This window comes from Bombus affinis, unplaced genomic scaffold (assembly GCF_024516045.1).
Source record: "Bombus affinis isolate iyBomAffi1 unplaced genomic scaffold, iyBomAffi1.2 ctg00001238.1, whole genome shotgun sequence".
NCBI classification, from domain to species: domain Eukaryota; kingdom Metazoa; phylum Arthropoda; class Insecta; order Hymenoptera; family Apidae; genus Bombus; species Bombus affinis.
The window spans coordinates 1-21745 of NW_026109634.1; the positions used below are offsets into that span (position 1 = coordinate 1).

General features: G+C 33.4%; 2 protein-coding genes and 4 long non-coding RNA genes across 8 annotated transcripts; 3 read left to right on the forward strand and 3 right to left on the reverse strand.

Moving 5' to 3' along the window:
• Positions 1-1976: 1976 nt before the first annotated feature.
• Positions 1977-8243, reverse strand: LOC126928655 (uncharacterized). Its single transcript, XR_007716888.1, has 2 exons — positions 4760-8243; positions 1977-2084 (listed from the first exon to the last, which is right to left on the reverse strand). It is a non-coding gene; the product is annotated as an uncharacterized LOC126928655 (long non-coding RNA).
• A 2739-nt stretch (positions 8244-10982) lies between these two features.
• Positions 10983-12787, forward strand: LOC126928654 (uncharacterized). Its single transcript, XR_007716887.1, has 3 exons — positions 10983-11172; positions 11561-12136; positions 12266-12787. It is a non-coding gene; the product is annotated as an uncharacterized LOC126928654 (long non-coding RNA).
• LOC126928653 (uncharacterized) lies at positions 11758-13911 on the reverse strand. Its single transcript, XR_007716886.1, has 3 exons — positions 13479-13911; positions 12217-13382; positions 11758-12100 (listed from the first exon to the last, which is right to left on the reverse strand). It is a non-coding gene; the product is annotated as an uncharacterized LOC126928653 (long non-coding RNA).
• Positions 13912-14202: 291 nt separating this feature from the next.
• Positions 14203-16525, forward strand: LOC126928652 (protein FAM133-like). Its single transcript, XM_050744259.1, has 5 exons — positions 14203-14615; positions 14726-15087; positions 15167-15270; positions 15385-15542; positions 15947-16525. The coding sequence occupies exons 4-5, from the start codon at positions 15425-15427 to the stop codon at positions 16429-16431; spliced, it is 603 nt and encodes a 200-aa protein (XP_050600216.1). The 5' UTR covers positions 14203-14615; positions 14726-15087; positions 15167-15270; positions 15385-15424; the 3' UTR covers positions 16432-16525.
• LOC126928656 (uncharacterized) lies at positions 16434-17223 on the reverse strand. Its single transcript, XR_007716889.1, has 2 exons — positions 17060-17223; positions 16434-16957 (listed from the first exon to the last, which is right to left on the reverse strand). It is a non-coding gene; the product is annotated as an uncharacterized LOC126928656 (long non-coding RNA).
• Positions 17224-17279: 56 nt separating this feature from the next.
• LOC126928651 (omega-amidase NIT2-like) lies at positions 17280-21739 on the forward strand. 3 transcript variants are annotated; one of them, XM_050744258.1, is made up of 5 exons: positions 17280-17407; positions 17552-17736; positions 18178-18346; positions 18626-18859; positions 21369-21739. In XM_050744258.1, the coding sequence occupies exons 1-5, from the start codon at positions 17392-17394 to the stop codon at positions 21383-21385; spliced, it is 621 nt and encodes a 206-aa protein (XP_050600215.1). In that variant the 5' UTR covers positions 17280-17391; the 3' UTR covers positions 21386-21739. The 3 variants fall into 3 exon arrangements, with proteins under 3 accessions (XP_050600215.1, XP_050600212.1, XP_050600214.1); XM_050744255.1 differs by lacking the exon at positions 21369-21739 and adding an exon at positions 19011-20438; XM_050744257.1 differs by lacking the exon at positions 21369-21739 and adding an exon at positions 20243-20438.
• Positions 21740-21745: the final 6 nt, after the last annotated feature.

Genomic DNA, 21745 nt, shown 5'->3' on the forward strand with positions numbered 1-21745 from the left:
ATCGTACGCGCAGTTACGCTAACCGTTTTAACGCCACGCAACGTGATCGCTCTATTCGCGTACCGTGGTAAATTGTGCCACGATGTATGGTCACGATCATTAATTCGCAACGCGCTCAAGCGTGCTCGTCGCGAGTCATGTCAGAGTTTCCTCTCGTAATTACTTGTTTTTCAAATGATCATAAACCAAATAAAAAAAAAAACACCAATATAAAAAATTACCTCTTGAATCGGAAAACCAAATCCTGCATTATAGAATGTTATCACGCAAACGAAACGCAGAGCATAAATATTTCGCAAACTTTTGAGTGTTTGTTGTAACGCTTCCAGTATAACCGATGAAATGAAGCGCGAGCACGTCGAACGGTATATTTCGATGAAAAAAACAGGATGAAAAAGGGCAGCGCGATCGCGTCGATCGGTACTCCTCGCAAATAAATAAACGAAGCGCTAGCGCGCTGCATAGCACAAACCGATACGGAGTCTTGAAACATCCGACACTAAAACGGTTAATAACATTACTCAAACGACCGTACCAGGAAATTTTTGTTCAACGGATCCGCATTGCGGCTATCACGATGCTTCTTCGTTGCATCGATGCTTCATCGATGAGATTAAAGCACCGTTGAAATAGGTTATTCGATTTCTTACATGGGGAAAAAGTTTTTATATCGTGTTTGCTGTTTTACTTCGCAAGTGTGCTTTACAGTATACGTTAGAACTCCAAGTCGAGCTATCCGAGTTAAAGTCTCTTGAAACTTAAAACGGCACTTAAAGGATATAGGTATAATAGAAGGTTCGTTTAAAATTCAAAAGTGTATATACGTACATATACATTTGAATAAAAATAGCGGATAATCTCAAGTAAAAAAGTAGGTTGGTGTTAGTAAAATGGTTTCAAAATACTTGTCAAAAGTCAAACGACTTGACTAATTAAGAATGGATGTAAGAGATTGAAAGCAAAGGGCATCTAAGAGTATCAATTAAGTAACAAACTCACGGTGACAAAGAGGTTTTCACTCGCTCGAATTCAAATAAATCGGTTAATTTGAGCGAAACTTTAGGTGCACGAGAAGCGACACGCGTCCTCAAGGACTACGAAGGTTCTACTCGAACGAATGAAAACTTTTCTCTGGCCCGGTGTGTATACACAAGACGTGCGAATTTAAAGTGCAGATTGTATTAATTGAAATAATTGGTTGGTTTGATCAAATTAATCGTTTTAAGCTGAAATGACGAAGGTCATCCAAGTAATTGATGTCCACTGTAATTATTTGTTAATCGAGCGTGGAATCGGAACGATTCGACCTCGTTCCAACGCGAATCGTTACTAAGGCAGAGACGGCAATTAATAATTGTCGCGTCATTTGTTCGATCGTGTTCACAAATTCAAATACGGCTGAGTGGCGGAAACCATTTATAACACGTCCCGTACCGCGTAGGTCGTATACATATCTCAGGATGAATTTTTCGTACTTCGCCGCATATATTCTCCATGTTAGACATACCATAAAATATTTCGTGCAATCGCGTATTCCTGTCTAATGTCAGGAATTCTCTTTCCATAGGTCTGCGTTTTCCATATTATCTATTTTGCTTATCAGTAAACATTCTTACAATTTGTGATTAATACTGTACGTACAAGAACGTTAAGTTTTTGACGTTGTAATATTTCACATGAAATAATAATGGCTGTATATCGACTAACTTATTAATTAATTAAATTCGTGTATATCAAGTTTCCTATCATTTAATACTTTCGTGTAACTACAGAGATTTGATACTATCAAATGAAATATAAAACTTGGTAAAAAAACGCGCTTCGTTAGGAAATGAGGGTAATGATGCAAATATTTTTTGTAGCCATTATATAGAATTTCGATGGTATAATTAATCAGTATCAACTTACCAGCCCCTGACGGGAAGACAAAAATAACCTGCAAGCAGATGAGATTTGCAAGTATTTTCGAGTACAGGTCCTTCATGGTTGTAAAAGATCAGGGGATGTTGTCGCTCTAGAATAGGAGAAAATCAGCTGTTTCAATAACTGCTGTGTTGGCACTGGAGTGCGTAGACCAGAAATATCTGCGACAAAAATCAGAATACATTTGTTTTCACATGATTCGATCAATTTTGTGTAGAACTAAGCTGATTGAACCTAACACGGGATAATTGTCCAACTTACGACCTTAACAAGCCCGCTTGATTCTCTATAAGTGCTTGAAATTGATGCTTGTATTCTTTCCAGATTAACAAGCTTTGCCTCCGCCCCTCCCTCCCTCTCTATTTCCTAAGATCGAGTTAGACTGCCACAACATATTGTCTTTCTTCTTTTCTTTTCTTTTCTTTCGATCTTTTAAAGCCTTAAATCGCTGGTTATTATAGTGTATACATTCAATTACCCTGTAAGTCGTAAGTACATGTTTTACGTTATTTTTCATTTTCCAGCTAAATTCCACAAAAACAAGAAATATACTTCCAACGTGTTTTCACATGTCTCTAGCAAAGATCTCAAAAACAAGTTGCGGCCCAATTTAAAACGACAAATAGCACCGTGTGTCTCGTTGTGGCAACGCACGCTTCGTCAGCTTTTTAAAAGCGCTCTCTGTCTGCTTTTTTCTCTCTTCACCGCCTATTCGTTTTTTCTTAACGAGTGAAACCGTTTTTACGAGGACGGGAGCACAGAAATGACGTACTGGCAATTCTGTTTCGTGATGACACAAGCAGCCCGGTTTCAGTGAATTAATCCTGGCCCCAAGCTTCCAATTATCTCTCCCTTCCTTTCCTTTATTTTTCCCTTCTATATCGAGTTTCAGGTTTTCTAAATTTCCATTACAATCAACTATGGCTTTTCTCTATTTTACATGTTAGCCGATGATTCCTGGCAAAAGCATCGGCTGTAAAAATATTTGGAGTTGCAACAGCAACAAGTGTGTTTTCTCAAACAGAAAATATTGGAAGCGTACTCGTTGGCAAAACAGTTCACGGATAGTTCGTCCTCTGCTCGTTATTTGTTTCAATACCGTTAGCAAATAAATTCATGAAACATAGTGTATCGCATAAATTGAAAATAAAAGCTTTGCGTATACTTGGTAGTTGAACTTTGACTATTATACGTATGTTATATATGTAGTATCGTGGACAGAAGGCCTAAGATATCTGCCGAACCATAAACAATGCCGCGAGAGCCGCGGCATCGTCGGGTACATCAATGTGTCGTCGGTTCTTTTTAAGTGGATAGTTTCGTGGAAAGGGCCTGCGTGACTCTGGCCACGGGCGTTTCGGGACACGTGTCCGATAGGACGGGAAAAGACAAAGAGACGCTAAAGGCAGTGTTAGTTGAGCAGCCGGAGAAGACGGATGCAAAAGGTGTGCAGAGTGTGACTTGAGAAGCGAGAGCGAGCGAGTGTAGAAGCCGAAGAGTGTGAATCGGGAAGTCGGAAGCCGTCTATGAGAATAAGACGTACGACAGCATTGTAATCATTTCGTTGCTTCGAATATTATTTATTAAATCAAAACATCATTACTTGTCCTTTCCTCTAAGACCCATTAAGATACTACATATATATATAGAAGATTGCTTAGAATTTGGAGCTTAATAACATATGTCAAAATCATTGACATTAAAGAAGGTGAACCTTACTTACCAAATTTCCTTCCGTCAAATGATACATAAAAATTGAAAAAAATAATATACATAGTTTTGACTTTCTTCCGCATTATAATTTGAATCACTCGATTTATTCGACTAAAGATAATCAAGCAATAACCTCACTTTACACGTATTCTCATCACGTGAAATAGATCACATCAGGGATTTTCAAAAGTCGATGGAATATTAATAGCGATTAATTATTTATGGATGTATTCTGCACGGTTAAAGCAATCGCCTAGTGAATTATCGAGTTCCAGGAATATGAACGGTAAACAGGATTGCAGCTATAAATGACTCTCTAACGTGTATATTAGAGATGAATTTGATCATTTATCCTCATAATATGAAATACTCTTTCAAGTGGAAATCATAATTAACAATTTCTGGCAGCGAAAAGTAAATAAATCGATACGTTTAAATCAATATTAGAATTTCTTAATATTTTTATCAAATATTTTTATCAAATATTTTAACATCGTAGAAGTGTCGTTGTAGAGAAACATTAGGTTGTTCCAAAAGTTTCTTTCGTTTTATAAAGAAATGATAGATGTACGATATTTTTTCTGTATCTATCATTTCTTTATAAAACGAAAGAAAATTTTGCGACAATCTAATAGAAATTTAGCTTTAACACAATATAAAAATGGATTGTTATGCCCCTAGGAGATAAGAACAATATGATTAATATTAATAATGAATACGTTAACGTAACGTAAAGCAGCTTTTGCAGAAGGCTATTAAGGCTATTGCTGAAAATGTTTACTAAAGAATGATAACATGAATTTTCTTAAGTACCCCATTTGATACTTAATCTACTTTGTAAATACTGTACGTCCTAACTTTGAAAGAATGCAATTTTAGCCAGAATGTTTCAAATTACCTAGCCGTATTGTTTCCATGTAATATAATTTATATTTACATTATCTCGCGTAATTCTTTCCACTTTATTGACTTCTAAACGTTAATGTAATATAATTTTTATAATATAATTTTAATCGAAGTTATTTAAAATTTGTAGTATCTCATCCCTACTAGAATAATATTAACAAATGTGCAGAGCTCAAGTCGAATAACACCGGCTCAGATAAATGATCATCAAACTTACTTTTGTTATCGTCGATGTCAGTGATTTTAAACCAGCCAACGTCCATGGCAATCAATATTATTTAGCCGGTCTTAACGCAATGTAAAAAGCAAAAAAAAAAAAAAAAAAGAAAAAAAGAGGAAGGAAGGAACAGGGAAGCAAAGAGATAAAACGAATTTTTCATTTTCTCGAAACTAGATCGAGTTTCAAGCTGCTCGTAAAAGAGTCTGTAGCCAATCCGACTAAATTCGACGAACCGCGCTTCAAAATTCCCAGAGAACTGTGATAACCATCGAAATCTGTACAATTTGTCGATTCATCGCTTGATTAAAAAATGGAACAAAATGAGGCTGATCAGCCGGCCTTTGAACTTCTAATGATCCCTATCGTTATACCCTAGGTTGAATGCTACGATATAAGCCGAGACAGCTATAAGTAGGGTTCAAGTGATTGCCGCCATCTATTATTCACGCGTTACACATTCGCCAGACGGACGCGTCTAACGGTTGACATTGTTTTCTACCCTCAGTTCCAACGCAATTACGTTGCTACGTGCAATCAAGTCTCGAGTGAAGCTAATGATAAGTTGTTGTTCGATCCTACACAATTACTAAAATTATTCAAATTAAACTAATTTAGTCTAAAAAAACAAGTAATTTCGTTATATATTTCCTTTCATAATAAGCCATGGTTGGAATATAGTAGCTGACGAAAATATTCGTATATTTGTAGAAACATTTTAGGGCTGTATTATGCATAACGGCACTATAGAATTAATACTGTAACAGAATTCTACTATCATGGTTATGCTGGTAATATTCGAAACAAATCTGAAAATCTATGTAGATGTTGTAAGATATTCAGTACGAGTACTGTGCATTACTGGTATGTACATAATCACGACGAGATAAGGAAGGTACTGTTCTCTATTGCTCGTCGCTACCCGTTGCTAGTAGCAACGTACTATGCATATATATCTCGTAAAGATTTTAAATGTAGCCAACGAGACCATTTTTAATATTTGACTATCGTGACCCATTACAGTTTCATCACTTTCAATTAATTGAACACGACCCGCACCTTAAGACTAAAATACACAATATAAGTATGGCACAGAAAATCTTTTAAAATTTACGGACGACTATTTATGGTATTTAAAGGCAGCAAAGATAATAATTAGCTGCAGATTTGCCTCGAATCGTAGCATACAATATGGAATCTGATTATTAAAAATTACTGTGGAAATACAGTGGATTTCCATAAGATATTCGTGCTTGTGGGATTTTGGAAATAAATTCTTAACCCAAATGGACGACCTCGATACTCGAGAAATTTTGTGAAGCTGACGTCAATGGCGATATGTACTGTTGTTGTGCTATCATTTCATAGTAAGCTGTATTGATTGCACTTCTATTCACGGAATTGATTTATTCCACACAAAAGTTGACAACAATAATCGAAAAAAGAAAAATATATTACCACCTTTCACATCAGCATACACAAGCACATAGGATTTCACACGAATATACACACTTGTAAATTCGACGAAACGATCAAATTTAATTATTTTTCGATTTTTCGGGCATCAAGTACTACATCAAACGTTACACATCAAACGTTAAAATACGGCGAGCATACAAAATGTACAAACCACTCTAAATTAATTAACTTTGAACGTTATTGATTAATTTAAAAAAACCACTGTTGCGTTGAGTTTTACATTTTAAAAAGTTGTTATCCGTTTTTGCTTTGTTTAAAACTAAAAACAGGACTCATTGTAAGTTCATTGTAAGTCGTAAATATCCCTTTTATTTATTTAAACAAACAGATATTTAAACAAACAATTTATAAATATGTAATTTATTTACGTATATTTGTAATATCTGTTTTATAAATTTGTACAACCATTTATCCATTTATCTATTTTATTTGCATATAATTTTTATAGACTTTTTTTTTTCTTTTTTAAGAACGAAAAATTGTGAATTGTTATTTTAAGACATGTCAGGCTGAAGCGATACGCGATATATATTTCTATTCGGATTTCACCGTCGTCGTAACCGATGCTATTGGAAACGTTTCACAATAGACGTCTTAGAAGCGCTTGCAATGTCCGTCATGTGTAAGGCTCTACCACTGAATCGCGGCTGCCATTTAGTGATTAAGGTCGATCACTTAGAGACGTTAATCCGCCATAATGGTGAGCAATACATCGAAGCCATTATTGAAAGCATAGTTACGCTTTAATTTCATCGATCTTATTCACAAATAAAAGTGTACAAATTATAGGATTTCCAAATATTTAGTTTAGTTAAAAGGAGATATGAAAATGACAGGTATATTCAAAGGATAAAACAGAACCGTACGATTGTAAAGTTTCAAATCATTATAACTATTTAAATTTGAAAAATCCTACTATATTTATACAATATATTTTTATTAAGAATGGAAGAAATTTCGAAAAATCCGCCAACACTTTTTACTGTCGTCTTGAAGCACATCATATGTTAAGCTTCTTCGTCGTTACAAATTTTATCGCGGATGTAACGAACGTTTCGAACATGTAGCACGCACGCGTCAACGCCTACATTTGGATTTTAAATATATGTTTTATGCATTAAATGTATTTGTACTTTCTTGCGCAATTTCTTTTAATTTGTTACGATATGGAGGGTTTAATTACGTTTAAGATATCTATCTGAATCCTTTAAATTCAAAGTTCTTTAAAAAATTACGTTACGTAAAATAATCGTTTTTCCACCTTATTGTATCATAAAATAGTTACTTAAATTCATATTACTTAAAGAATCTTCCTACAGAAAGAATAAAAATGAATAAAATCCTATATGTTAAATTTTACGTGGTTGATGGAATACATAGCGATGACGAGAACTAACTACAGACAACAAGAAACTATTAGCGAAGGCAACTGGTGACTATGAATGTCGTCTCTATAATATGTGGCGACTAAGGAGAACAACTACCAACTACGGATAACAAGTAACAACCAACTGTCTCGTTTCTAAGAGGCAACTAACTTGCAATTATCCTCCTTTGATGGTTTCTGTAGCGTGATATACGTCTTGAACGTAGTTAAAGAATATGGTCGCTGCTGAATGGCGATTTGACAGCAAGGCGATCCCGCCAGTTCAAAGCTTGACATTGCAAGCTACCGAAAACCATTAATCTTGTTATCGAATATCTAGCTTTCAGAAGAACCCTTGTGATATGATATGACGTCATGACATTTTTATGACGAAGATGAACAAACACCGACCTCTAACGAAACAAATTTTTATTAAGTGCCGTATGTGAGTTGCAGGCCGGCCAACCAAGGAAATTTATCGAATGTATAAAGTAAACTATATATACGAATATATTGGATATATCATAAAATGCCCGCGTTATATCGTCCAACAGCATAAAGAAAGCTAAATTTAAGGAATTGAAAAATTGAAATACCAATTATAAGAGAGTTAATTAAATTCAAACCTATCGATGGTCTCATAAATTTCCTGGAAATTGATATCTTTCGAGTTCTAAATTCTCCTTAGAAAGTATCATAGAGAAAATATGAAACTTGAAAAGTACATCACGCTGATGCCTCGATAAATCGTCGTGTCGATAAATCCATGTGTCCGAGCGATGAATTTTCCCCAAACAACAAAAAACTGAAGGGAAATCTTCCTTGAAGGACGTGACAAGGTAGGGGAAGCGGGAACAATGATCGCGCGATAAACTGATGGTGTACGTATAGAACGAGTGTTGCGAGAGAATTATCGAGAAACAAAAAAAGAAAAAATAATCGTTGGCCGGCGCGACTATACGCTGTCGACGGGCAAACAGCGACTGAGACTAACTGAAACGAACTCTGTCACAGTATGAGCACGGGCTGCGTTCGCGGGTCGATCGAACACGTTCTGCGCCTCTCCTCGGCACCGGCGTCAAATCCACCCCCGATGGCTGCAACGCACTGGTGCACTTGGTGGTCCTTCCTTTTTCGTGTGATATTATACCAGCATCTGTGATGCCATTTCAAAGACCGCAATCAAATCATTAAATGGCAGATTAAAGCGACGCGATAATATTACCCCAATATTCGTCCGTAAATGTTACCGTATAGATGTTTAATTAAGCATTATTATGCTTCGAATAATTTACTATCACATGAATCGTTCCACAAGAAAACATATGTTTCACTTTTCCCCGTAGTATGATTGTAATTTATAACAAATATTTATAATTTATAATTTAAAATATTTATAATTCACTGAAAGTATCTTCTTGTCACGATTATAGCCGTAAAATGTCAAATTAAAAGTACCAAATTAAAAACATATGGTATCCCGAAACCAAACGTACGACATGGCGAATCACGATGATACGATAAAAATTGATCTATGTCTTGATTTATTCAAACAGAACGAACTTACTCGAACTTTTCCAGAATAAACGATTTATTCGATAATATCCGTCACCAGCTTCTCTTCCTTCAACGGTAACAACTGACACCGAAAGCTCGAGAGACCCGAACGGTGAGACGTACCCAGAAACAATGCAGTTACCTGGGCAAAGAGTCCCAAAGACCAAGGACGTAGGAAATTTCGAGAAACGGAAATGGAAACTGGAGTGGCGCGTCAATCAGCACTGACGGAAACTAATAAAAATGGAAAAAACCAAACTAATTCGTTTCACAAATTATTAAAACGATATTATTCAAAATTTCACTCGATTTTCTCACTGCACACGTCAATATTTGTCGAAATATCAATATTAAAAAGTTAATAAAAAAAATATCCTCTTTCCTCATACCTGTCTTTCTCCCGAGCGGCGAAGGAATACTAGAATGTTCGAGAACAACGGATACTTTTTGATTTTATCTCAATATCAATTTCAATCTTTTTAAACGAAATATAATCTGAACGATGAAACGTTTGATCAAATAATGTTCTTCGTTCGATGCTAAAGGAAATTGAGAAGAAACATCGAAAATTCGTTAATAAAACGAATTTCTTTGTTTCTGTGAGATAATAAACTTGATATACGTATTGGTTTTTAAAATCAATATAGCTAACCAATGGGCACACTTTTAACAAGGGCGATGGAACATACCAAAAATCTTTCAAGATGGTCTTGGCAACGGAAGAGTCGAAAATATGACAATTATAAATGAAAAATTCTAATATTTTACAGCTGGCAACGATAAAGAACTCCAGATATTCTCCTAATTAATTTACAACAAATTCGCGTATATGATCGATAGCTGACGTCATTGTGTCCCACAGCCCTTGTAAAACGATAAGAATTTCCTGGAAAAACTTGTAGCCACGAAATGAAAGAGATGATAAAACTTCTAACAAGAGTACTGAGACGAGCAACTTTGTACTTACCCCTTCGGAGTAGGGAACGTGATTAAACGTCCGCGAGTTCGAAACTTTTGTAAGTCACTGCACGGCCGCTGCTTATGGTGGAAATGTAATAGATATAAGTACAGAGCGCGTGAGCGAACTAAAAACGCGATATAGGGGTAAAGAGAGAGACCGTTCCGTTCTTCTCTAATGCCCGCGTACTTGTGCCGGAAATGTGTAACAACGGTAAACGAGCGCCGTCAGTGTCCACTAGTGTGCATGCCTGATTAAACAAGGACAGAAAATGCTTATATACAGCCTTCTCTTTCTATTTCCATGTCGCATCCGTCTTACTATACAGTAGACGGGATTCGACTATTCCATCATTATATTCGCACCCTGCTTATGTGTGCGAACAAATCGTTCGTCTCCTGTTTGATGCTCAGTTTTCAACGGAGTTGAAGGGAAACATTATAAGAGAAAGGAAGTGACGGATTGTCTCAAAGTAATAAACGAAAATTCTCGTAACTATCGAAAAACGATAGTCAATACAAGGATATCATTATCACATTTAAAACTATCACAATGAACGGTGATTTATCGCTGCAAGGTACCACAAATAAGATATCTCATAATTTGCGAAAAGAGGTAAGGAATATTCTAGATTTTAGACTTTGGAACTTCCATGACAGTCATGAGTGTGTTTTGTCATTGATTTGCCATATTGCGTTTTTCACAATTGTTGTTCATTTTTTGTGATATTTTACACTCGCACATAGTATCTATGATTTTTTCTTTCGATAATTCTTATAATTATTGTCAATAATTAATTATTTATAGCCATTTACGCTGTATTATATATCATTCAGATTTATCTTTGCACGTATCAAGATAGTAGATAACAAAATTATGTGTAACAAATTTATTAAACTCGCAATGTAACAGAAAATTGCATGAAAATCTTTATATTATTAATAATTATTGTTAATAATAAAAAAAATAAATGTCGCATTAGGAGGAGAGTCGTACTTCGGAACGTAATCGGAACATATTGTACCTTATATGTGATTATTTGGAACGCAATGGGTGAGTACATTGCAATTTAGATATCTTCTTAGTTGCAATTTTTTCGAATAATATCGGTGACCAATCGAAATAGAAATTAGTGCGGAAAGAGGGGAAGGAACCAAAATTTGAAAATCGACATCGGTAACTCAGTAGTTATAGAATAACTCAATCGATAACGTAGATTAACTAGTTATAAATGAAAATATATTTAAATTCAAACTTTAAAAATTAGAAATTAAAAAGCAGAAGGCAAAAAATTATCGCCGAGGATTTATATAATAATAAATAAACAGTACATTCTTTTTGTCTGTCTTACCTAGAAATAAAACAGTTAATTGATGATTATCGTATAGTGTGTACTCATAGCATAAAATTTGTTCAATGAATTAAAAATTATATTTTTTAGATATGTAGACATTAGCGATGTATTAATCCGGGAAGCTCGTCTACCTCGGAAATATCGAGTCTGCGACAACGTCGATTTGGAAATTATTCTTACAGAATATGAAAATTATTACAAGATGAAATTCCAAAAATATCCTATATTGTGCAAGAAAATAACTGAAAAGGAAATAAAGACGAGGGAAATGACAAATGCGAACAAAGTGTAAGAATTTAAATTATTTAACACTATTCAACGTTCTCAACGTATTCAACGTATCGATTACAATATCATTCAATCTTCGAAGAAGTAGTAAAACGTGTCAAATCTGTTAGCAAACAAACGAGAAGTGAGTCTGTATCTGGGTCTGTGAAAGGGAGGAATGCACAACAGAAGATGAGGGGTGATGCTACGGATGATATTAATCTCGCAATGACAGTGACATCAATTTTCGCCAATGAAAGCGATGAATCTTCATCAGAAGAGGAGCTATTTAACATCTTAATGGAACAATCCACGCAATCAAAGATATCAAAATAGGCTCAGAAGCTTTATATAGACAATCTGGAATTACGAAAGATTATTGAAGACATTTCATGCGTAAGTTATTTTCGATTAATATACGTATTGTAAATACTGATTTCAGTAAAGTTTTAAATAACGAATTACATAACACTTACGGAAATTAATACGGAGATTATGCGCCATTTCATCTTTGTATTGTCGCAGGAAATCATACTGACAAAATTAAATGTATATTGGGACAACATTGTAGGCCTAGAGGAATGTAAATCTGCTATTAAGCAGGCCATTGTGTATCTCCTCAAGTACCTTATCTTTTTCAAAGGCCCATTTTCTCCCTGGAAAGGTATTCTGCTATACGGACCACCTGGTACAGGTAAGATACTCGTATTTCTTTCATTCCCGTACATGTTTACAAGCAATTACGAAATAGGGAAGACGATGTTGGCGAAGGCAGTCGCAACAGAATGCCAATGCACCTTTTTTAACATAACGGCCAGCTCATTGGTGAGCAAATGGAGAGGTGATCCCGAGAAGTATATCCGTCTAAGTTGATTTCCTTTGTCTACGAAGAAGAGATTCTAGAATATATCATATATAATAATAATCATATATAAATAGAATAGTTGTTTGGAAAACGAAATGATATTACGTTCGTGATGAAACAATGAATTTAAGGAATTTTGAATATAATATTTAATAAATAATAAATACATTTGTTAAACTGAACAGGTTTTATTTGAACTTGCCTATAATTTTTCGCCTACAATTATTTTTATCGATGAGATTGACTGGATAGGCACAAATAAAGGAGTAAACTGTACATTGTCTGAACCTGCAAAGAGAATCAGATCAGAACTTCTTTCTAGATTGGATGGATTAGTATCTAACGAAAATTCTAATGTAGTTCTTTTGGCTGCAACTAATTGCCCGTGGTATGTATATCACCCTATTTCAATGTTTTCTAAGTAGAAAATATCTTAATATCATAATTATTCATTATCTTAATCTTAATTATTGTGTTGTGCGGAATATTCCTTTGTTATTATTAATATAACAGAACAATAATATTTATTGTAAATATATTATTACGGACATTGATGCAGCTTTACGCAGACTTTTTCTTGAAAAGAAAATATACTTATCATTACCAAATGAAGTTACTCGACTTGGTATGTTCAAATTATACCTTAGCAACCAGTTATTAGAGAATATGGATATTGTAAACCACATAATAAAATCTACTGAAAAATATTCTTGCGTGGATATAAAATTGCTTTGTAAGCAAGCATGGCTGCTAGAAATAAGTCCAATATGGGAAAAACTTGAAAAAAAAAAAAGAAACATCTGTTACGACTTTGAAATATGAATTAAAGAATTATGAAATAATAGCAAAATTGTTAAAAACAATGTCACCTACAGTTACGGATGTGGATAGATATGAAGCGTGGAATAAATATGTATGCCATAAGAACATATTTTAAAAAATATAAATGGTTATCATATAAAAATATAAAAATATAAAAATATAAATGGTTATAAATTATTAATAGAATTATAGTTCGAAAAATTGTTCGTATGCGTGCATGTATGTGTGCGCACGGGCTATAAACAAGTTTGAAATGTTCGTTCTACATATATACGTGGTATACATATTCCCTTATAATATATAATATGTGTAATCTGAGTGATAATATATCCACGTATTACATATGTGTTAGTGTATTTTATCGATAATCTGTCTTTTATTTCCTCTTATCTTATTAACGCATGTATGGGCGCGTATATGCGCCGGGCGAAAGCTATGGTTATATATGGGATTGTTAACAAATAAAAATTAATCTAGGTGTTATTAAAGAAATTTGTTTCACCTTCTAAACTTTTTGATGATTGGTTTACTTTGAATATTTTGCATATCTTTGCATATCATGAGCATTTTGTACATTTCTATACATTCAAATTTTCTATGAATATAAAATGATCCGCACTACTATCTACTTCATAGTATACTCTATACGTTTAAAATGCTCCATTAGAAGCTTAAATCTATCAAAATACAGCTCCTAGGGAAATGTGAATTTTCACACGACCACATAATATCGATTTTCTGATTGAAACGTATAGGCAGGTATATACTAGCATAAGCCACCTTCGGCATTTGGCCGTATGGTGCAGCACTAGCTCTGTAACATAGAAAACCATAGGCGTCAGTTCTTCTTATTTCCTCTCTCATATATGTTTACTTTAATGTCACTTATTCAGGCGCTTGATACATTGTCGGAATGAAATTTTAGTAATGTGCAAGTAATTTTGAGTAGATTAATAAAGTATAATAAGATATTAGATTCATGTACATAGTTTCAAGTGACATCAATCTTTATGTCTAGTATATACATGTGTATTGATCTATAAGTCAGTGTTAAAATAACGAATAAATGGCAGAAGAAGGAAAGAAGAAATCTATTAAGAAACCTGTGTTAAAAAATGCTATTCCACAAGAAAAAAAGAAAGTTGATTACATTGAATGCCTCGATGAGAAAGGTATTAAAGTAATAGGGTGAGTTCAAAAAGTAAAATTTATAATCAAGAAACATATAACCTCAACCTAACCTATAAAAATCACCAATAGCGGAATATATATATTTGAAAACAATTTTTTTATTTCAGTGAGGAAGAAAAAAAAGATGAACCTCTAATTATTCCATTACTAGGTTCAAAAACCTGGCATGATAGAATTGTTAATAAAATAGATGCAGACATTTACCTTCCGAAGGCAGATAAGGAAAAGGTAGGAGACGCTAGTGTTAACGAGGCAAAATCAAAGCTATCTAATGGAAAAACATCGCCAATAATATCAATATAGAAAGAAAGAGCCAGTTGAAGATAGTGAAAATAAAGTTGTTACTTTAGAAGAGCAAGCGGCTAAAGAAATCATTGAGGAACTTAAGTCAAAGAATGAACATGAAACTAAAACAAATGATTTAACTTTACCTTTAGTAAAAGATGAATCATTAGGAGGCAAAGAACAGGTACGTTATCAACATATTGATGTGCAATGCGCAGATGTATTACATTTGCATATTATAAATATCGTTTTGTATTTTTCAGTCTACGTTAGAAGATTATGAAAAAATTCCTATTGATGCTTTTGGTGTAGCAATGTTAAGGGGAATGGGATGGCAACCAGGAAAGGGAATTGGTTGAAATGAAAAGTATGAATTTTACTCTGGATTAAATTAATTATATGTATTTAATACATCACTTATTGGAAAGTAAACAGAGAACATCATTTTTTATTTCACAATCGTTTATTCTAACTATTACAGATTAGTAGCAGCTGTCATACCAGAATTACGACCAAAAGGTATGGGTCTTGGAGCAGACAAAGTAGCATTGCAGAAGAAAAATACAGATTCCAAAAAAGAAGAGGAAGAAGTTAAAATCGAGAAAGGAACATTTGTGAAAATTATAGCTGGAAAACAAAGTAATAATTATGGTCATGTAGAAGGATTCGATGATGATGCAGGAAGGCTCATAATAAAACTAGCTCTTGGTGGAAATATAATATCTGTAAATGAATTTATGGTACGGGCAGTGACTAAATCAGAATATTCTAAGAACTCAAAAGTTCAAAGCTAATATGAAGTGTTAGTTTTTCATCAAGGGACTTTTAAGAAAACAAATTTGAATTGACATATACATATAAAGACATAATCGGACATGTAGAAAAACTAATTCAAGAGTACCTGTAAGTGTGTTGTTGCATGCAATTTTTTAAAGGTCCCTTCTATTTTTATATAAAATATGATAAATATAAAATATGATATTATATAAAATATGATAAATGTAGAGGTTTTAGCTTTCAGTATTTTATGGGGTTAATTTCAGATACAAAAAAGTATGAGGAATATAAGGACAAGGAATCCAAGGGACTCAAGCAAAAGATGGATAGAAAAAGATCAATGTCCCCTGACCCCGAAGACGGTGAAGATGGTGACAAAAGTAGTAATAAAAGAAAGAAAATCGGAAGTACGATGCAGAATAAGAACAAGTATGATAAAGTGGGGGATAAAAAATCAGAAAGACGAAAAAGGCGCTCCGAATCTAATGATGACAGCGATAGTGATTCTGAAAAGAAGAGACGAAGAGAAAGAAGTAACTCTAATAGTAATGATTCTTATAAATTAAAAAGATTGAAGAAGTCAAAGAAACGTAAGAAGCACGATTGCTCGTCTGAAAGATCAAGTAAGAAACATAAAAAGAAAGGCAAAGAAAGAGAAAAAGTTAGAGATAAGAAACCCAGAGATTATGCAGACAGAAAGAAACACAAAAGACGAGAAAGATCAAGATCTCGATCATTTAGTAGGCAGTAATATTTTCCAGTAACGTATTCGGTCATTTTACTTTCAAGATAAATTGTACAATTTTATTTATACAGATTTTATAATAAAGTGTATTTTTACAAAAGTATATTTCTTTTCTTACCCTTAACTGAAAATTACATTTAATTATAATATGTAATAATGTTTACAATTACATCAAATTTAATGTCCTAAACTTTATCAATAATTATTAAAAATCCCCGCGTATTGTTTACGTAATGTTGATATCGAGTAGTAAAATACATAACCTCAAAGAACATTATGATACTTACGAACATCGCTAAACAAGTAGTGCGAACGATGTCGAGAAAGTATTCACTATGTATAAAGTATTTATAGATAAAAAGTATGGGAAATATATAACCGAGTGTATTTAAATTTTCCAACATTTTAGCATTTCGCTTGGCGTTGGTACAACTTCAAGTAAATGAAGTAAAAGCAAAAATGTAGAGCGGGCAGTTTCCTACATTTCCAGCGCGAAAGAGCATAATGCTGATATTATCGCTCTTCCTGAATGCTTTAATTCGGCATATGGAATACGTAATAATTTGTTTCTTTTTCTAATAATTTATTATATGTATAACAACTATATAGAAAAAAGTAAAAGTAGACAAATTACCTTATCGTTTATACTTCCATAAAGATTGTGAATTGACTCGAGAATATAGAATTTCCCCACTTTTATGATTATCGTGATTTTTGTATAAATATATTTTTTAAGATACTAATAATTAGGTACTTATAAACTAGTATTATCAATTATTTTGTATTTATAATTCCACCTATAGTAGTTAAAAATTAAAGTTAGTTAAAATCTAACTTTATGCTTCAAAAAGTACTAGCAAAGTCGTTACGTAACAAGTCACTGGTACTAACCCAAATAGCATGATTGTAATTAAACATTTCTAAATATTCATTTTTCATCTTGAACCTGTAGAAACAATTTATTATATGTACTATTATCTAAGTAATTATATATTTAAGTAAATCGAAATATAAAATTTAGTTATTTTAATAATTTAAAAAATAAAAAATTGACAAACATTTCAACCTAATTTATGGTTGGAACAAAGGACAGTTATTTTTCATTAATTGAAATATTGCAATGCAGAATACTTTCCAAAATACGCCGAGAGTATTCCTGATGGTGAAACGAGCGTTGCTTTATCGATGGCAGCTAGAGAAAACAGCATTTATGTAGTTGGTGGTACGATACCTGAAATAGAGGGCGATAAATTGTACAATACCTGTACTATTTGGGGTCCCGATGGAACTTTGATAGGAAAACACCGGAAGGTAAATAATATACCTCCATGTGGCTTTGAAATTGAAAATATTGGGGTGGAGAAAGTGACTCTATCTAGGAATAATTTAGGAATATACATATGTACATACGTGTACTATAACCAATTCTATAATTTAAAAAATATGTTATAGGTTTATAAAATACGTCTTGATACGAGAAACATATATTTTTGTCGTAATATAATATATAAGATTTGGACAATATATTTGTTTTGTAACATAAATTTTTCACATAGGAAAAAACTTATTTTTTCTTAAAAAATATTCCTTCTCAAATATTATTAAATGATAAAACTTTTTAATAAAAGAAAGTGATAAAAACGCTGTCAGTTATTAAATAAAAAACAATTAAAGTTTAAAAGTTCGTAACATTGATGTTAAATTACAAAAGTTACAGCAATAGAGTTAGCAACTATATTTTTATATTATTAGGTACATCTATTCGACATCGACATTCCCAACAAGATTACTTTTCGAGAGAGTGATTCACTCAGTCCTGGTAATTCCCTAACAATGTTTGATGTGAAGGGCTGGAAAATAGGTATTGGCATTTGCTATGATATCATATTCGAGGAAATGGCACGCATTTATCGGAACAAAGGTACAGTAGCTTAATCGAACAATACTTAACTAGCAGGAAAGTAACTATCTTTCTTAAATATATTCTATATAAAATATAATCAATATAATCTGTAACTCTGTATAAAAAGGAGCTTAATTTAAAAAACCAGTATATTCGCTGAAAATGAAATAAATAAAAGAATTAGAAGCACGACAAGAGGACTGTTCTCGCATATTCATAAATTATGGAATGTGGACTGTGCAGCTACAAAGTTAACTAAAATTCAGTGGTCTCATATTTCCCGTTTCTCTGTGTTAGGTTGCCAAATGCTGATATATCCGGCGGCATTCAATATGACCACTGGACCACTGCACTGGTCATTACTTCAGCGTTCCAGAACGAATGACAATCAATTATACGTCGCCTGTATATCACCGGCTCGTGTTCCTTCAGCAAGTTATGTCGCATGGGGACATACACAGTCGACAAATCCCTGGGGGAAAATCCTTTACGATTTGGAAACTCAGGAAAATATGGTGGTCACCGATATCGGTAATTTCCAGCTTAACGTTAAAAGCGAGAAATCCACGATGTAATTAACTTTGAGTCTCGTTGTTTTATCGATTTTGCCGGCTCCCTCTGTATTTGCTGAATTTATTAGCAAGCATTACTTATTACTTGGTATGTTTTTCTTTTCTCTCAGATTTGAAAGTTGTTGAGGAAGTAAGGGCTCAGATACCTTTTCTCAAAGATACATTTTCTCAAAGACGTACGGATTTGTACGACACTGTCTATAAAAAGGAGTAACTCTACACTGAAACAGAAAATGTTTTCTTATAATATTTCTACTACAATACCGTTTTTTTTTTTTTTTTTTTTTATGAATTATTACTAATTACTTATCATTTGTACTAAATGAATAACTCAATTAAGAAAACCAAAATGTTATAAATGATAATCTTGTGTATCAATATGTAATTGGATATTGTAATAATATTGGAGTGTCTTTGATCAGGGATATGATAAAGAACACGCGAAGACTACATTCTTTTGAACATCTTTAATATCCATCATTTATAACATTAAACATCTTTTTAAATATTTAGATACATTAATACGTAACTCTTTATATATATAAACATTAATTTGAAGTTACAAGCTTAGAGAAATTGGTCGATTAATATTTATAGGTCGGCTGTCTTGATGAAAGTCTTAAAGAAAGCAAAAACATAACAATGTCGCAAATATAATTTATAGTTTAACTTCTTTCTTGTATCTGTCTGCCTTTCACGATGTTTTACCAATTACAATAAGTAATTTCGACTTCTTTGCGCTCCGTTTTAACGCATTCGAGACCGAAAGAAATTCATATCAATCAGTAGGCATAATATATATAACTGTACATAATACATTATAGTATAACATAGTATATAATTTTATATTTTAAAAACACGAGGCATAAAATTTAAGATTGTCATCGATTTAAAATTAAAATATGAAAAGGATATTCGAGAGAGAGAAAAGCACAGTATCATTCTAACAAAACATTCAGATCGTACTGACACCCAGGAATCGTATTACAATAAAATCTCGGTCTCGAATGAATTAACATGAACGATTAACATGAAACACACTTGCGGCTTAAACACCTTCGATATCGAGGAAATTCAAACTTTACAAATAAAAGCAGTCTGTTCCTCTTTCCACCACAGACTCTCATACCATATCCGCTCTTATCCAGGCTTTTACTTGAAATCTCTGTCTATTTACAATTTAAATTTACCCGGACCACTCGTTGAATCGGCAGCCCTTTATAAATATATAATGAACCCAGAACATATACCTGTGCCCCTAGCTGGTATCAGCTCTAGTAACGTTCATACCGGAACTTTCATACGACGCCAATTTGTCACGCGTGAACATCGATTCTTTCAGGGGTCACGGCTTTATGGGATTATATCCTTTAAAGTAATTAAAGTGATACTAATGATACAGAATTTTTTACAAATATTTAATATGTCCATAAAATAGGAAGTTTCGTGCTCTCTTATTTTATATTAATTATAAATTAATAAGTTTTACATTTGTTATCTATAGATATAATAAATTATTGAAATTCCATGAAGACATATTCTGGAACACATTAGAAGATTTTGCTGTAATTTACAACGGATGCTCCGAGTACAAACAGGCAGTAAACGAACAAATAGAAATTCAGGCCATTGTGGTAGTATAGCTCACGTGGGATTTTAAGCTCGAATTGGACTTAAACGTTACGATCGTCGTGAATAATTACGATATATACCCTGTACGACGAGCAGAGAATCTTAAATTATTAACGGCAATTCCTTTGTGCAAAGTGCAATTTTATTAACGGCCTGTAACGAATGAACGGCTCGTTTTGAATAAAGTTTACATTTAGAAAGTAAACACAGAAACACATTTTAAGAAACTAAGATATCGAGTTCTACTTGTAAACATCAAGTGCTCTTCGTTTGAGAAGATTACGAGTCTCTTCTTCGATAACGACATTAATTAAGAAGTTTCGATACCGTTTATGACATTAAGATCTCATTAGTAAAGTTATATCATTAAAATCCTACTGTTCCTAGAGAATATATATAGTTAAAACTTCCAGAGGATCAACAGGTAAAGAAATTGTTGATATTAGCATTGTTAGTGACAACTGACTGTAATCGATATCTGCTGGGTGAAGTTGTGTGTTCTGAGAATCTGTGTTAATGCAAGGATTCTGTTACAAATCATCAACTAAAGAGCCACCGGGCACGTCCGACCGATCGATCGATACCACGAACCTTGAATGAATTAACGCTCAAGGTGGAACGGATTTAATAGATCGAGTGTTAGTGTAATTTGACACTTTGTTTACACTTGCTTTATGCAAACAAAGTTTGATGTTCTGAACTCGATGGTTATAAGATCTTATTGAAACTCCAGTATTTCACCCGCACGGTACGACACTTTGTTGATGATTGTCCTTGTATGTTGTTGATACTCCCCATCAGCCGTTAAATTTTGTTCGTCTATCGTACTTTTCTAGCCAGAGGTTTTCCCTGATGTTTTTCCCTACTGTCTAAGTCATCAGGTTTGCAGCTCGGGGAGGACAGATAATTCGGAATTTCCCAAAGGAAGGAGAGGTGTTATCCGAGCCATAAAGGGACGGTCACTCAAAATGCCGAATAGATTCATTTAAATAATTATGAGAAACAAGTAAGTTTTGTAACCACAAGTTTTCAAATGTTATAGTTTGAATCTGTTCTTATAATTTTAAAAAGACCTTACAGCCAGGATCTCTAAAAAATTCGATGAAAATTCTCATGAAACATCAATTGAAACAATTAAACGCAACAGAGAATGGGTATAATCATATAATTCCTCCCCATTTCAAAATTCATTCATATACATCGATGTTTGTTT